Genomic DNA, 17,950 nt, shown 5'->3' with positions numbered 1-17,950 from the left:
ACTAATTAATTTCTAGGCATGTTGCCCCTTCTTTGTTGGACGGTGTAACAGTCTCAAACTCATTTCGTTTTCACTTCCGATACTGCCAACTTGAATGATGCTATGAATTTTCCATTATATGAGAGAACAAAAACCAATATCACCATGGCCTTGACTTTCAGAGAGAGACGTTCTTTTTGAACAAGCCCTTTGGAAAAGGATGTGAGGTTGAACATATTATGTGCCTTTGAAGAGATTCCACACTGAAATCATCCCCGAATAGAAGGTGGAAAGAAATTTCATCAGAATCGATCATCTCAATGAAAGATGAACTTTCTCTTCCAACTTGTTGCAAGAGAAGTAAACTCCTTGCCCCCACCATTCACACATCCACAAGGTTTACATGCTGTTTCTGGAAAATATACTGTGTGCAAAGCTATGGGATTTTAAAATGCAAATGCCTGAAATACAAATCACTAAACAAACAAACAAACAAAAAACCAAAACCCAGAAATGCAGACATATGCCTTAGATAGGACTACCATATATTCTCTTTTTCCAAAACATGTCCTCTATTTCAGCGAGCAAATATCAGTTCACATGGATTTTAAAAATGTCCTGGGATGATGATGTTGATCATGTTAAGGATGATGTTGATGATTGTTGATGATGGTGATGACAGCACAACAGAAATATTGAGTTCATGGTTGCATGGGCAAAATTCGAGCAGGATAACCATTTCAGATAGACATAAATCCAATGTTGGTCTCAACTGAATCAATTGGGTCGACTCCAATTGAGTACTGCAGTTATGGATTTGTAACCCAAAGTTATGGATCCAATACTGCTTTGCATCACTAACACCATGTAGTCATAATTGTGGCACAGCTGTCAGGATCAGCAATGCTCTCCCAAGCCTATTTTACCAGGAAGGAGCTCCACCGAGAGATGGTGGTCCATTCAGTTGGTAACTGGGGTGGAAGGCAATGGCATTTCCACACAATCCCACCAGTGTGAGCAAAGTGCTACTATTAGAAGGACCCCTGTTGCAAGTGTCCCCTGATCACCAGCTGAACTGCTCATAACTAAGTAGCCAATTTAAAAGATGGACCCTCATCATTTGCACAATGTCAGGATCAAGTACAAGGGTGGTGTATCACAATCCTTGCATACAAAGACATAGCCATGTTAGTCTGGAAAACCAGTATACAATGGTATCTTGCAGGACCTTTGAGACTAACTGAAAAAAAGGCACTGGCAGCCTGAGCTTTCATAGGAGTTTATCACATGGGGACCTATGTGCTTCCATCTTCAAAATGATTAAAGCGTCCACATCCCAGAAAAGCTCACAAATGTGTGAATGATTTCCACACACTTTAATGCTTTAAAAGTTCATTACTAATGAGAGAAAGTGGGTAGAAAGCACATTTGGTTTTCACACAGATGCAGACAATCCCACAGATGCAGCTGCATCACCAGAAGTGATGCACAAATATTTCATTTCCAAGAGCATACACACACATGCACCAGAGAGAAGAGAAAATGGGAAGGAAAGCACTCACATTTTGCCCCAGAAGGTTTTTCAGAGGAAGGCTTAGGCCTCCTGTTGCAAACTCCCATAAAGCAACACAAACCACACACACACACACACACACGCCAGAGAGAGGAAAAATGGGGAGGAAAGTACTCTTTGTCACAGAAGCTGTTTTCAACTGGGCATGACAAAGCCCAGAGGTAAACTTGCCCTAAAGAATCATGGGAAGTCTGGCAACAAGTAAAATCCTGTGGGGAAAAAACGCAAATAGCTTTCACACTAGAGCAATTCCGCAAAAAAAAAAAAAAAAAAAAAAAAAGCCATGATGTTGTGAATGAAACGGAAATGAATTCATGATATTTTCCTGAAAATGCCTACTAGCTAGTTTGTGCCTCTTTCTTGTCGGAGTCTGAGCAGATTGCTCACAGCGTCATGTGAAAAGCATTTGCACAATTGCACCTAATAAGCTGGATCTACACAGGATCTAACCTGTTTAAACTTCCAATTTTCCCCGTGTGATAAACTCCATAGCCTTTCACATCCGCTGAAGCCAACTCAAGTCTGCAAAAGATCATGCTACCAGATTCTTTTTTTCCATTAGTCTCAAATGGGCTACAAAATCCCTTTGAATCTTTGTATAATTATAGCTGGCCCTTCATATACACAGATTCTGCACCCACGGATTCAACATCCATGGATTGAAAATATTCAAAAAATAATCATAATCCAAAAAGCAAACCTTGCTTTTGCCATTTTACTCCACAATTGAATATAATGGGACTTGAGCATCCACGGATTTTGGAATCCACTGGGGAAGGTCATGGAACCAAAACCCAGCAGATTCCAAAGACCCACTGTACATGAGTGCAGATTTATGCTATGGAAGCACAATGGTGGATATCAGCCCAGGTAACCATTCTGTGGTGAAACCCCCCACATCCCATCTTGGGAGAAGGAGAGGAAAGGATTTGAGCTGAAGCTAAATGGATATTAATTTCCTAATCAATTCTAATTATAGTGAGACGCTCAGCAGCCAATTATTTGGCATGGCATTATGAAAATGTATTCTCAAGGGCTACCATCAAGCAAGGACATAATTATAAATTATACTTATTGCTGTAACAACAATTATCGAGGGCTGTCGAAGCAAGCCCAGCATCACTCTCCACTGCAAAGCCTGAAGCAGAAGGCAGGCCGGCAGCACGGAGTTGCGCATTGCGCCATCGCAGTGCTCTTGCAAGAGTCCAAAGTGGAGGGCATTCCTGTGGAACTCTTGGAAAGTTTGAAACGCCCAATGGGCTTAAAGACTGGGAGAAGTGGAAAAGGTAGAGGAGAGTGCAAACCAAAAGATTAAGTGGCTGGAACAAGTCCCATATGATGGAAGACTACACCACTTATGGCAGTTTAGTTTAGAAAAAGAGGGAATTAATGCAGTTTGACACCATTTTAACTGCCATGGCTCAATGCTATGGGATTTGTAGGATTTGTAATTCTATGAGATATTTAACCTTCTTGGTCAGAGAGCTCTGGCGCCACAACAAATGACAAATCCCAGGATTCCATAGGGCAGAGCTATGACAGTTAAAGTAGTTGTGTTATTTCTGCAGTGCAGAATAGACCATAGACTCATATAATCTTAGATTTGGAAGGCTTCATATGGGACATCTTTTAATACATAATTGTATCCAGGGAGATTTCCCATTGAGGATATGGTTAATAGTTTTATATTTCTAACTTAGTATTTTAAATAATTTTTTGTGTTATGTGAATGCGGTGTTTCAATTGTGTTTTAAAATTGTACTAATTTATTGTTGTTGTTTTAAAGTACTTTTTGTAAGCCATCTTGGGTCCAATTTGGGGGAAAGGCAGCATGACGGTAATGGTTTTGTCATAGTCCAACGCTCAAAGCATCACACTACATTTGCATATTAGATAAATAGGATTTGAAATGGTTGCACTTGTGGAACTCCACTTAAATAACTGTGAACTGAATATATCTATTAAACAACAGTCAGAAAAGTCCGACTGCATGTATAAGAGAACTTCCATTGGTGAATGACACCAATAAGATTCCAGACCTGGTTTCATTTCCTTACCTAACATTTCGTCAGAATTTTCCAGTAATTCCAAATCACCTGCAAAAGGGGAAAAAAGAACAAGTTAAATCTGAAAGGCAAAATGGCCCTAAAGAGTGAGAGAAGTGGAAAAAGGCAGAGAAGAGTCCCTTATAATGAACAATTACACCATTTAATAATAATAATAATAATAATAATAATAATAATAATAATAATATCTTTATTTATAGCCCGCCTTTCCAAAGATCAAGGTGGGTTACAATATAAAAACAGTGTTACAAAGTCACCAAAAAACACATCAATTAATACATATTAAAAGATACAAATTAATAACATCCGATCTAGCACGAATGCAAACAGTAAAGGGAGAGCAGGGGCTACAACTGGGACATTAGGGGAAAGCCTGCTGGAAAAGGAAGGTTTTTAGCCCCTTCCTGAAAAGGTCGAGGGAGGTGGCTGAGCGGAGCTTGCCGGGAAGCGAGTTCCAGAGCTGCGGGGCCGAGATGGAAAAGGCTCTCTGTGTTGTTGTTGAGTATTTTGCGTCTGGAACTCGTAGTAGTTGCTTCCCGGCAGACCTGAGTGTGCGGGGCGGATTGTATGGAGAGAGGCGGTCCGCCAAGTACCCTGGGCCCAAGCCATTTAGGGCTTTATAGGTAATAACCAACACCTAGTATTGCGCCCGGAAGCGAATGGGCAGCCAATGCAGATCTAGATTTAGTGCTATTCGGTTTAGAAAAAGGGGATGGAGCTTGCATTTACCCTGCAGAACGAATGCAGTTTGACTCCATTTTAATGGTCATGGTTCAATGCTATGGAATTCTAGGATTTGTAATTCTATGAGATATTTAGCCTTCTAGGTCAGAGTGCTCTGGTCCCACAACAAATTACTAATCCCAGGATTCCATAGCATTCACCCAGGGCAGTTAAAGCAGTGTCGCACTGCATTATTTCTGCAGTGCAGATTATACCTCTGTTAAACCCCATTGCTCAATGAAGCAACTTGTTACAGGTAGCCTTGCTACTTGTAAATCATTATTTCCAAGCTCTGGTTAAGACCTTGCACACTCAGAAGCACTATATTGCACATGTATCTGACCAAGATGGGAAAATGTGTGTGTCAACAGGGTTCCTTCTATTATAAACCAATTAAGGCTGTGGAAAAAAATTCCCTACAAAAGTAAAATGTCACAGTACTTTGGGGGAAAAGATTACTGTGAAGTTGATTTAGCCTTCCTCCATTTTGTTCCCTAAGACCCATCAAAAAATTGTTTGGTGGGATGAAAAAAACTTGCAAACTTTCTTGCCCATCATGAAAATGGATATTGGAACAAGAAAACAGCCAATGGAAGGGAGAAAAAATATTTTTGTGAAACAGATCATTTGCAGAAACCCCCCATTTTGGCCCCAAATCTTATTTTTGTGTATAAGCACTAAATTTTAGTGTGAATTTGTATAAATCATAGTGCTCCCCCCTACAAGATGTTGGGGGTGTGCACAAACCCAAGATTTGTAAGCAAACAAAAGAGCCTCCAAAAGTGAAAAAAATCATCCAAAAATGTGCAAAACCTCACATGAACTCATGTAGTAGGGAGAAAAGTTGCCAAATTACAGTTGGCCGCCCACATTTATGATTTTGATATTTGAAGATTTGATTATTCTCGGATTTGATTAATCTGTTCTCTCTAGGAATTTCTAGGTCCAGAAGTTGACCATAGAGTCTCCTAAAGATAACACTACTCTAGTAATCTATAGGTCCTCCAGTGCAGTTCTCTGGTCAACTACTGCTTGATATTGGCTGCAGAGCTTCCTAGAAAATGCAGAGATTCCTAGAGAGGAATATCTAAGGTTAAAAAAAATTGTTGTTTTTTTATTTGCACATTTTTCACTTTCACCAGAATCCTGTGCCCCTTACTCGAGCGAATGCGCAGGACCCACTGTATTCATTATTGCATGCAAGAATTAAATTAGTAAAGATTTACAACCCTACGTGGGAAGCATCTCATATGCCTTGTTACATAAATAGCATCAGAACCTAGCCTTACCTGGTTGAGCGTAGGCCATACCATTCACATCCCAGCCTGAAAGGAGAAAGAAAACACAGAGTTAAATCAACTTGTCCAAATGTCTGTTTTCCTCTATTGCAGTCATGCCTAAGTAACTGAACTGTATTGCTAGCCTCCCTCTGTTTGCCATTGTCTCCTCCATCTTCCTCTCTTCCATTTGTTTTGTTCTCCTGAACTGAATTTTAGATTGAAAAGCACCTTCAGGCAGGGACCTTTGGCTTCATATGGCCAACTTATATTACTTTTCATACTTTGTATGTCTGTCTGCTATTATACAAAACCCAAGGGCAGACATGTTTGTTATGATATTGCAGCTATTCATTTCAATCCCGACACCATCAGCATCATAGGGAAATTTTCTAAAGAAGCTGTCATACTTTACATTTTGGATATTGAGGATTCAGGATTGTTTGTTTGGAAGAGATGAAATAAAATGCATATAGACTGTGCAGAACATTGATTGAGTCTTGGGGGATTTTCTTGGAAATGTGATACGTTTTTTGGTCATACAATGAGATATTTATGTTTATCATTTTGTATTGTCATTTCGTTGTTGTTCAGGCAAACTAATAAAATGTAGTTACAAAAAAAAAAAAAAAAAAAAACCCAACCAAAACAACAACCCCAAAGTAGGTTATAAATTAGAGCCAAGATGCTGCATTGTCAGATGTAACCATGATGGTGGAACTCCATCATCACAATGCATTTAATAAAAAATTGTATTTAACTAAAAGCCTTCATGTAATTTAATAAACAGGAATTCAATAAACAAGAATTGAACACCAAACACTGAAAGATTTCTCAATTTCTCTTTTCTTACACATTCATATTTCTAAACTGCCATATTCCCTCTATTAAATTAATGAAGATGGTTGAAATGTTCTGAAACTTCTCATAAAGAAGGAACCAAAGAAAATTCTCATCTATCATTCACTCCTTTTCTGATAGACTCTCATCATAAGAAACATGAAAGGAACACAAAAGCTTACTGAAATTATACAGGGATTTGGACAGTTTAGCAAACCATGATGGAAATATTGAAATGTGGTCTTTCATTCTGCCACTAGATGGGCCTGCATGCTTTTCACATTTTCTAGCAATGTGTCTGATCTGTGGAGAAGATACCTTTAAAACAAGATTGATTTGTACTTCAGGTTTCCATCAAAAAGTCACCAGTTTCTTTTCAGTTCTACACAGTTCCTGGATGTGTGGAGTAGACTCAAATTCTACTATTTTTTAAAAAAACTGGAAGAATGGGAGAGTGATGGTGGTGATGGCAGCAAAGGAGTAGCAGGAGCCCTGATGGCCCTTCCAGGGCACCAGTTCATTCCATGCATCTGAGGAAGTAGACCAAGTCTACAAAATCTTATGCCCAGTTCATTCCATGCATCGGAGGAAATATGCCAAGTCTCTGAAAGCTTATGCCCAGTTCACTCCATGTGTCTCAGGAAATAGACCAAGTCTACATAAACTTATGCCCAGTTCACTCCATGCATCTGAAGAAGTTCACCAAGTCTCTGAAACCTTATGCTACATTCCCCCCCCCCCCATACACACAGTTTAGTCTCAAAGGTGCTACAACATCCCTTTGCATACTGATATTACAGACTAACATGGCTATGTATTTGAAAGCTGTGGGTGCATGCTTGTGTATTTTCATTTGTTAGACCTGGTGGGTTTTATTAATCTTTTCAGTGGCACATTTTGCACAATTGTGACTGATGCTAAAAGCACTGTAATCACAGCACCAGAGGCTGCCCCAGTAATGGTACTCTTGCAACAAGGTCTCCCTCCTACGGACATTACAAAAGGTTGTTCTTAAAACACATCAGGTCCCCTTCTCTTCTTAGGAAAGAACCTTTCTGAATAACTGTAGGAGTCTACATCTCTCATTTATGCGCTGGATTTTTGATTCTTCAAAGCTCCCCTGGGGGGGGGGGTGATTCTGAAAGAGTGAGCAATGAAATCAACTTAACCGCTTAAAAATGTGGCACATCGCAGAGCTTATTTTCAAGTCCTTCCACTTAACAATGAGCTGAAGTTCTCCCTTGTTCCTTGTACATTTTTATTTTTCCCCTCCCTCTATCACTCCCTTCGTTTTCTCCTTCCTTCCTTCCTTCCTTCCTTCCTTCCTTCCTTCCTTTTTGGTCCTGTTTTGCCTTTTTTGGTGTGCTTTTGTTCAAGGCTTTGACTGATGTTGCAGGAGCCTCTGGCTTCATGGGTAGCAAGCGTACTCATCCTTTTCGAAAAGATCCTGGCTGTTACTATGGAGACACCAGCCCACTGTTGGGTATCAGGGGAAGAACTGATAAGAAAGTGTAAGACATGTTGGCGATTTGTATCTGTGGATATCGGTCCCATCATGGCAACTGGCAGGCGCTGTGGGAAGGATGACTCTCCCCTCCCCCCGTTCAGCTTTTGTGATTTGTTCCTTTGAAAGGATCATCGATCCAGACTGCTTCCTTCCAAAACAGAACTCGGGTCTGCTTTAGGCAAACAGCTGCTGAGACAGTGTCAACACAGGAGGAATCTGCCAAGATGTATTTAGATGAAAGATAGCAATAGCAATAGCAAGTACATTTCTATACCACTGACCGACGTACTAAAGGTTTACCAAGTATAAGCTAATTGCCCACAACATGCTGGGTACTCATTTTAGCGACCTACGGAAGGATGCTAGGCTGAATCGACCTGGAGCCCTGGCTGGTATTGAACTCACAACCTTGTGATTTGTGAGTGAGTGGCTGCAATACTGCTATTTATCCATGGCATCACCAGTGCCGTGCTGTGCTTACATAATGAGTGCGCCAGTGGCGCACTTGTTACATCACCCCGGCGGCTTTAAAAGAACCCGCTTTTCTCGGGTTCTTTTTCCTCTGCAGGGAAGCCACGCAATTTGACGGCTACAGCTTCCCTCCGGAGGAAAAAAAGCTGTTGCCGTTCTGGACATTAAGGAAGGTATGTACCAGGCCAATATTTCAGGGCCTGGCCTAGAGTCTCAGAGTTTGGACCTTCAACTCTGACTTTTCAGAATTTGTGTCCATGCGAGTCTGGGGAAGTAGAAACAGTGGGGCATGTCTTATTGTATTGCACCTTTTACCGGGATTTACAGCATTGTTTTATAGCACCAATTTTACAAAAAATACCAGGTAAACCTGATTCATTTTATATTGATGACCTCCTGGTATTACAACCAAGGAATTACAACCAAGGTGGCAAGTTTTTGTGTTGCTGCAATGGTTTGCCGACACAGAATGGTATTGTAATTTTTAATTTCACCAATTTCATTTAGCATTTGAATGGATTTCACTCTATATAGTTATTTGAATTTACCTAGGTTTTGATCCATTGATCAACCAAGGTGGCAAATTTTTGTGTTGCTCTAATAGTATACTGATGCAAAATGGTGTTTTAATTTTAATTTTAAGTACCCTATTTTCTATTTGAATCGTTTTTTATTATATAGTTTTTTGAATTTATTCAGCTTATGAATTACTGAGAAAATTGATACAACTTGATGTACAATATTACTTATCCCAGTACCTATTGACCCTTGTTCAAGGCATCTCTAAGCTGTGTTCCTTTTTGTATTCGTATTGTATGCCTGCATTGGTTTTTTTTCTATTGGACATGGTATAATATTGTACTGTATTGTATTGTTTTGTGTGGGTCATTGACCATAATGAATCTTATTTCATTTCAACATGAGCCAGCACATGGATGATGTTGTATTCCTCCTCTACCATTTAGTCAAGTCACGTACCCTGCGACTATAGAAGTAGCTAGAAGTTACACAACAAAAAGAGTTGAGATCTCTTTCACAACAACTGTTTGATAAAACAAGTGGCAAGCTATTTGTAACTACTGACTTCTAAGATCTGCTCACAAAGGTTCCGTTTGACAAGCACACAACCAAGGACTGGACACGGAAATGTTACCGTAATCGAAGTTCACCAGGGTGAAGAGTGCTGGGCATTTCACATGGACGGCCTCGCCCACAAAGGCAGGCCTCCAACAGGTGATGTTGTCCCACATCCCTTTGCAATCTGCAAAAGAGAAAGAGGTGCCTTAATAAAGGTGGTTTTGATATGTCTTCCCTTTTCACCTTCTGTGAAGCATGCAAGAGCTCATATCTTTTGTTCCTGCATACAAAGAGATTTTTTTAAAAAATGCTTTCTCAACGGGGCATGTTTATGAGAGGTTTCACACACGTTTCAAGGCAAGGTACACACAGACACACAGGCATACACACAAGCTTGCATTTCAATCCAATTTAAAAAAAAAACCACAAAAATGATCACTAATATTCTACATAAACTACTTAGGCTGCATCTGCACTACAGAAATAATGCAATTCCTGGGAGCAATCCATGGATGGTGGCAGCTGAATTTTGGGGGTTGAGGTGGGCCCCCTTTCCTATTTAAGATCAGATGAAATATCCCTGCAATAGGTCATTTTAGGTTTATTAAGGCAATAGGAACCCCTCACATACAAGACATGGGTCCCACATCTTTCACAATCTGTTTATCATATTTATGAACATATCTCGACATATTTTGTGGATAGGATGCCACTGCAGGAGGAATGAGGGAAAGTAAGGCTCTGGGCCACGTATGGCCCTGAACTCCACTTCAATAGCCCCTTAAGCCTCCTGTGTTCCTCTCATTTTAAAAGTCACTATTTTCAGCTGATTTTTCAGCCTCCAAATCTGTGCAAGACTATCCAGAATGGCATACAACTGTGACAGTTTGTCTCCTTCCCAGATTCCCCCAGCACAAAGCTGAAATTTGACCAAAAATGTGTACCCAAAGCTATGTGATGACACACCAGGACAAGGCTCTTAGGGATGAAAATTGCTTCCCACTCCTACAAAGTTGCCCAGCCATGCAATTTAGTAGCTGGGGCCTAAATATCATAAAGGCACCAGATCCTGTCCAATCTTGAAAGCTAAGCAGGGTCAGATCTGGTTAGTTCTTGGATGGGAGACTGCCAACAAATAGCAGATGCTGTAGGTGATATTTCAGAGGAAGGAACTGACAAAACCACCTCTGAATATTTCTTGAAAACCCTATAAAATTCATGGGAATGCCATAGGTCGATAGGCGATGTGAAGGCACATGGGACGTGAAGAGAGAGAGGAGGGGAGAGAGAATAAAGGGAGGGGTGACTTTTACTAAATTGCCCATTAATTCTGGCAGAATGGATGGATTTAGAGTGGGAGATCTTTAAGCGCCATCATTCATCCTGAGAAAATAGACAGAGAGTGCCTAGAGATGGAAGGCTCCAGTGAAAACCTTGCGACCTCTGGAAATGTTGCTTGCCATCATCTTTCAAAGGAGCGAGAGAATGAAAACCTAGGAGACATCTGCATCAAAAGCTTTCATAGCCCAAGCCCCCTCCTCCATCCTCCCCCAAGTCTTTTACTTCTTTTTGTTCCCCTCTTTTCCAGTCTGAATGCAGCCTCTCTGGGAGCATTGCGTCTTTCCCTTTGCTGGGCTAATTATGAAAACAGAAAGACTTCCGGCATGTCTGAAACGTGCTCAGTGCAGAAGGAAAAGCCAGAACCCAAGTAGCAAAAGAGCAAACAAGAACAACAACAAAACCTTTTCTCCAAAGAGTTACATCCTCAACATCAACAGAAGTGGAGGGGATATACCTGGTCCAAGCAGGCCTCTTAGCCTTGTTAAAAAGTACACTTAGAGGGCCCTGGAAAAGGTCAGTGCAATCCTAATGGAATCCTAACTCTCTAGGGAGCAAGATTAGGCACTGGCCTCTTCTGCTGGTAGAAATGCCTTTCTACTTCAAAATACTCTTGTGCTGACCATGGCTCCTTCATTGGGAGATAGTGACTCCAACCTCAGTTTTAATGGCAGCCTCTTCCACAAGTTCTCCAGTTATGAGAAGATCATCTGGATGTTATAGGAGCTATCCAGGTGCTGAACGCTATGTCCCAACATAGCTTCAGCACTTGGAGAGTTTTTGAGAAAGAAGCCACTGTTGAAATGGAGAGTGGACTCATCTCTGCAAAATAATGGAGCTACTAGCTGTGCCTCGCACTAACTGATCTCAGAAATGTGCTGAGAGAGCACCTGGCAGCTGAGCTGTCCTGCTGACTAAAATCTGCTGGCAAAAGAGATGAAAAGCAGAAAGAAAGGCGAGCTAAGTTACACCAGATCCAGTCCTTCTCCAGGCCAGGGACAAAACTCCAATGCCAGGACAGTTTTAGGTCAGGGTTCCAAATCCAAAAAAAACCCCATGAAAATCATAGAGTCATAGAGTTGGGAGAGACCCCAAGGGCCATCCAATCCAACCCCCTGCCATGCAGGAACACACAATGCAAGAGCTACCAATAGACGGCCATCTATCCTCTGCTCAAAAACCTCCAAAGAAGGAGACTCTACCATACTCTGAGGCAGTGTGTTCCACTGTTGAACAGCTCTTACTATTGGGAAGTTCTTCCTAATGTTTAGATGGAATCTCTTTTCCTATAGTTTGCATCCATTGCTCTGGGTCCTCATCTCTGGAGCAGCAGAAAACAAGCTTACTCCATCCTCAATATCCCTACAAATATTTAAACATGGCTACCATGTCACTTTCTCTTTTCCTGGCTAAACATACCCAGCTTCCTAAGCCACTCCTCACAGGGGTTAGTGGTTTCCAGACCTTTCACAATTTGAGTTGCCCTCCTCTGGACGTAATCTAGTTTGTCCAGATCCCTTTTGAATTGTGATGCCAACAACTGGACAGAGTGTTCCAGGTGAGGTCTGACCAAAGCAGAATAGAGTGGCATTATTATTTCCTTCAATCTAGACACTACATTCCTATGAATCTGAAAGTTCATGCCTCCCATGGACTACCACCCCAGATTAATTTAAAAATAATTTAAAGTATAATTCTCTTTGTTCCTATTGGATGAAATATTCCAGTACAACTAGTCATCAGAAAAGGAAATTTGCAGATGCAGTTACATCAGCATTTGATGAAATTGCCTCTTGTGAGTACATCAAAGCTGCCAATATTCAGTAGGAAAAAATGGAGCGCTTGAAAAAGAGACAAATTATTTCAACTATTTCAGAAGGTTAGGTACATCAGGTCATGTCAATGGGGAGTCAATTCCCCCCTTTCCTTGTGTTTTGTGAAGGCTGGGGACAGATAAGGCCCCTGCCCTTAATATGTCTAGAACTTTGCAGCTTTCTTGCCTTGGCACACCTCAACTGTGTGTGAATTCATCCCAGATTTTAGTCCAGACTCCACAAGGAGCTGAACTCTGTCCACTAAATAGAGCCAAAAACTTGGATAGCCCCTCTAAAGTTTAGATTATAACCCAGGATGGATTCACCACCTCGCTGATGTGGGAACCACCAACCACCATTGTTTGGCCTGCAAACCTGGAGAGTTAATGCTGTATTTGAATAAATGGAGAAAGGAAAAGAAAACCAGCCTTCTGTGTTGGAATCATATTCCCCAAGTCTGCCAGGAACAGCACTTTCTTCTCTGAGCCTCTTATTCATAAAGCCAACTCGTCTCTCACTAGTGTGAAAAAAGCTCTCCTTTCAAGTCCCTTCAATAGCGTCTAAGAAGGTAAGGCCAGTGCCAAGCTATTTACATAAGAAAATATTTCACACTTGGGGAAATGGGTTTTGGAAAGGCTGGAATCTCTTATCTGGAACTAGGGAAACATGAACTTTTCAATTTTCTCCGAGTTACTTACATTCTCCCTGGCCATTGGATGGCTATTCTGAGTTTATGCTTGGAGATGCACTTTCTTTGTCATTTCCCTCTTCAACTCCCTCATCTAACAAAACCATTTGGTGAAGAAAATAATGTGCATGTTTTCACAGTTTTCTAATATGCTGGAAATAGGGATTCGTGGTGGAAAGCTCAAAAAGGAAACAGCAAAACTAGGGAAATCCATTATTAACACTTGGAGTGAAGTTCTCAGGAGGCCAATTTGATTTCCATCCTTTTTCATCAGTACCTCTCTGTCCATGGCTGGAACACTGGATGGCACAGCCAGTGTTGCGTTTGTGCATACAGAACTACACTACAACTGCCATTCAGTACCTCCTTGAACTGCTGTAGTTTGTTCTGAAGTCATTCCCTCACCAGTGGAGAATGGAATGGGAATAGGAGAGGAGTCTGTCTATGTCCCTGTAACCCAAATTGTTTGGTACAATGTGGTGTAGTGTTTTGAGCACTGGACTATGACTCTGGAGACCAGGGTTCAAATCCCTGCTCAGCCATGGAAACCCGTTAGATGACCTTGGCCAAGGCACACTCTGACCAAACTGCATTCATTCTACAGTGCAGATGCACCAGAGAGGAAGGGAGGGGAAATTGTAGATTATGTTTAAGGAAGGCAAGTGAAGGAAATGTGCAACTGCTGCAGAGATTAATGCAAGATGCATTTGAAGGAACACAAGATCCAAACAGAGCAGATATGACTCACATCCCAGACAATGATAAGCCAGACAAAGAATGCTCCCTCTCCACAGAAACTGCCCAAGACATCTTGATGCCTGGAGGAAAGCAGCAAATACCCCTGCTTCTGCAGTTTCTGGGTGTAGTAGCAAAAGTTAGCCAAGTTATTTCATGGCTCACTTGGAGGACTGGAAATTGGACCTTCCAAGTTCTAATGACCACACCACACCGGCTCTCTACCCCTGCCCTAGCTGGACACTGAGAGTCCTGGTTGGATTTTGGTTAATGAGAGGAGGCCAAGAAAAGCAAGCTCCAATGCTATAGGCAGGACAGCTTTAAAGGCCAGGACATAGCTTTGCCTGGGGCCTATAAGAATAAATAGGGTTGTGAAGATGCTCAAGGACCTGATCATGTTCACGTATCATGAAAATAGGAAGAGCTTCTAAAACGGACCCAGAAACATTGCTTGGGCAAAAAGTATCAAATGATATTGGGGTTGTTTTTGTGGGTTTTTCAGGCTATGTGGCCATGTTCTAGAAGAATTTCTTCCTGACGTTTTGCCAGCATCTGTGGCTGGCATCTTCAGGGAATGCTTGCCTAGAAAGGAGTTGGGAAAGCATTCTCTGAAGATGCCAGCCACAGATGCTGGCAAAACATCAGGAAGAGACTCTTCTAGAACATGGCCAGACAGCCCGAAAAACCCACAAAAACTATGGATGCCGGCCATGAAAGCCTTCGACTTGATATTTGGATTGTTTTCATCCCAATCCACAGCTAAATAAATCATGTACATACAAAGCCAGGCAGTGCCTTTTCTGTTTCATGTCACTCCTTCATGTCAAATAAGATCCTACCCTCAAAGCCACATTTACTATTCTCTTTGTGAGTCAGGATTGCTTTCTGGCTGAGTTTCCCAGAGCTATGGCCTTCACAATCTTGCTGCCGCTGCTGGACAAAACAGGATCTCTTTGTCTGCAAAGGGTTCTTGCAGAACCTTTGAGACTAAGGGGCTAAACAGACTGGCTATTGGTGCAGTCTTTAGGTGTGCTCCACCGAAGAAATGGCAAAAAGCAGCCACAGAAGCAGCAAGGGTGCCTTTTTGCCAGTGCTAAAAGGAGCAAAAAGTGGCCGCCTGACTGCACAGGCAGGCCACTTTGCGGCATGGAGCGGCAGCAACTTGCCCCAGAATGCATCTGGGCGAATCCTCCACCCTGATTGGTCGCGGGGAGCGCAAGGGACAGGCCCTTCTGCTCCGCACCGCTCTAGGACGGGCGGAGGACTCTATGGCCGGGAGTTCCGGTCCTCCAGAGCAGCTCATTGGCTGAGCTGCTCTGGAGGAGGAGTCTCCCAGCCATGTCATCAGCCGGGGCCATAGGCCTATATAAGGCCGTGTGGTCTGGCCCCGGCAGCAAAATTTGCTTGGCTCTCCCACCCTTCCACCGCATGGGTCTGTGGGTTTTTGTCACAATTGTGGTTCGACAGCATAGGCCATGGATCTGCATGGTGTGGTACCAGGGCTACAAAGTTCTGGTTTGGGAGTCATTCGGGGCCCGGGGGCGAATAGGGCAGGCATTGTGGCCATTGCAGAGGCCATAACGCAAGAGCACCTCCTGGTGACTAGGGGCTTAAGGAACAAGTGAGCGCATGGTGGCATGGCGGTCAATTGGCATTCCTTAGCCCCTAGGTCATCCCAATGCCTGGCGGTTACCAGGTTTATTGCTGATCAGACAAACATGGGGTTGTTTGATCTCGCAGATCCTGACCTTATGCTTTTTGCCAACCCTACCAATTGTTTGAGTTTGTTTAATAAAGTTGTGGCCTTTCATCCAGCTCGGTTTCATGTGGTTTTTTGCGGGAGCCTCCCAGGCAACATTTTGCCATTCTTTTTAGTGCCGGGGAAGCACCAGATTGGTTGCAGCGTGCGGTTGCTGCAGCCCCAATCTGTCAAGGAAAGGGGTGGTGTGATTGCTCCTACATGACTGAAAGATGTTGCGATATGAGCCACAAGTATACTTGGTCTACTTCCTCAGATGCAATGCAAAGGTGATACAAAATCCCTTTGCATACTGATATTCCAGACTAACATGGCCATATCTCAATTCTACCCCTTTACTTTGTGTGTGTGTAAATGAATAACTAGAGCCAACATGGCATAGTGGTTTGAGTGTTGGACTATGACTCTGGAGACCAGGGTTTGATTCCCAGCTCAAACATGAAATCCACTGGGTGTCCTTGGGCAAGTTACATGCTCTCTGCCTCAGCGGAAGGCAATGGCAAACCTTCCATGAGAAAATCTTGCCAAGAAAATCCCATGATTAGGTTTGACTTAGGGTCACCATAAGTTGGAAATGACTTGAGCTGCCAGGGTTCATTTCATACTTTTTGGTTTTTAGTATTTAGGGCTCTGTGTTATAATCTCTCCCCATACCTGGAAGCTTGACTATCATGTCATGCATCATTAGAAATTTAGATCTAATTCCCACAGTATTTTTGTTTGCTTGTTATAAATCAGGGGCTTTTTGGAAGCCAGTGTTAAGGCGAACATTTCTTTTCAGCTGAAAGTTTTTTTCCATAAATCGGGGATGGGGAGTTACGGTTGGGAGGCTCAGAGGAGGCTCCGGGGCCAAGGGTTACAAGAGACTTCACCAAAGATACACATGTCCTATCTTAGACTCGGTGCATGCAATTGAATTGCAATCAGTTCAGTTCAACTCCAAGCTTATCGGCTGATTGAAATAATCTTCTCTCTCTATATATATTAATATTGGTTTTAACAGTTTTATTGTATTTGTACTGTTGTAATTTTGATTTGCTGTGTTGATGTATTGTATTGTTTGAATTGCTGTGCACCGCCCTGATCACAGGAAGGGCGGTATACAAATAAAATTTTTATTTATTATTTATTATCCTTCTCGGTTTATCAGATAGCAGTTTTTAATTATTATTTTCATTTACTCTTTCCTTCCCTCCTAAAAACACATGTGGGGGCAGGCATCATTGTAGAAAAGTTATTCCCCCTTCTCCTCTCTCATTCCCTTCTAACTTAAGACTTGTGTAGCACATTCGTGCATTAGCTTGCATTTGTTTGTTAGTCCCCTAACTAGAGCTAGACCCACTGAAGTAATGGAATTTACATAAATGTTGACTCACCATTAAACAATAGATTCAGTGAGTCTGCTCTAATTGGGGCTAGCTAATAGAATTCAGACCATTAATTGAATTTTTACAAAATGAAAGTCACAGGATATGTAATTGATTGATTAATCAAGTTTAAACACATACAATTAGATTCCTTTAACTGAGGGTGAGCTGAGTTTTAAACACTTCCAGTTTTATTACACATGCATAAATAAAGCAGACACCCTGGGAATAAGAGCATACGAGGATTTTGCTCCATTGAGGATTGTCTTTACAATTGAATTTAGCTGATTCTCAGACTGAACACAGGAGACTGAATTTGCAGTCAGACGTCTGTACCTTGCTAGGCCTTCAGTTTGGAAAGAAGAAAAATGCACCAAACAACATGAACGTGTTTGGAAAATGCTTACTATACCTCACTCTTTAATGTGCACACATGTATATGCTTTAGTCAGTGGGCCCATGCAACCATTAATGTGCCCAGCATTAATCCATTTGTTTCAGCAAAGAGCACAGGATTGGAACCCTGCATCTTTTTAAAAAAAGTCCTTCACAGACCTGGCAAGGAACAGACTTTGGAAGTGAAAACCAAAGGAAACCTGCCAGAATGGGGTTGATCCCTAGATGAGATAAACATTAAGCAGGAACTTGTAGCACCTTTAAGACTACCTCAGAGAAAGAAGTTGGTACCATAAGCTTTCATAGATTTAAGTCTATTTCCTCAGATGCATGGGCTGGA

The 17,950-nt window shown here is 41.9% G+C and overlaps 1 protein-coding gene across 10 annotated transcripts in view; it reads right to left on the bottom strand.

Annotated features, from left to right (window-relative positions):
- LOC149310106 (pituitary adenylate cyclase-activating polypeptide type I receptor-like) overlaps positions 1–17,950 on the bottom strand; it is a 130,281-nt gene that overhangs the window by 41,736 nt on the left and 70,595 nt on the right. For all 10 annotated transcript variants that reach the window (XM_089533710.1, XM_089533708.1, XM_089533707.1 and 7 more), the window contains 3 exons: positions 9,590–9,697; positions 5,631–5,666; positions 3,610–3,648 (listed from right to left, as the gene is read on the bottom strand). In XM_089533710.1, the coding sequence (XP_089389836.1) occupies positions 3,610–3,648; positions 5,631–5,666; positions 9,590–9,697 (183 nt within the window). The remainder of the gene's footprint in view (positions 1–3,609; positions 3,649–5,630; positions 5,667–9,589; positions 9,698–17,950) is intronic.

This window comes from Sceloporus occidentalis, unplaced genomic scaffold (assembly GCF_023333645.1).
Source record: "Sceloporus occidentalis isolate IW3139 unplaced genomic scaffold, rSceOcc1.0.p SCAF_7, whole genome shotgun sequence".
Taxonomy (NCBI): Eukaryota; Metazoa; Chordata; class Lepidosauria; order Squamata; family Phrynosomatidae; genus Sceloporus; species Sceloporus occidentalis.
Note: the sequence above shows the minus strand (reverse complement) of the source record. Positions and strands in the feature narration are given on the sequence as shown.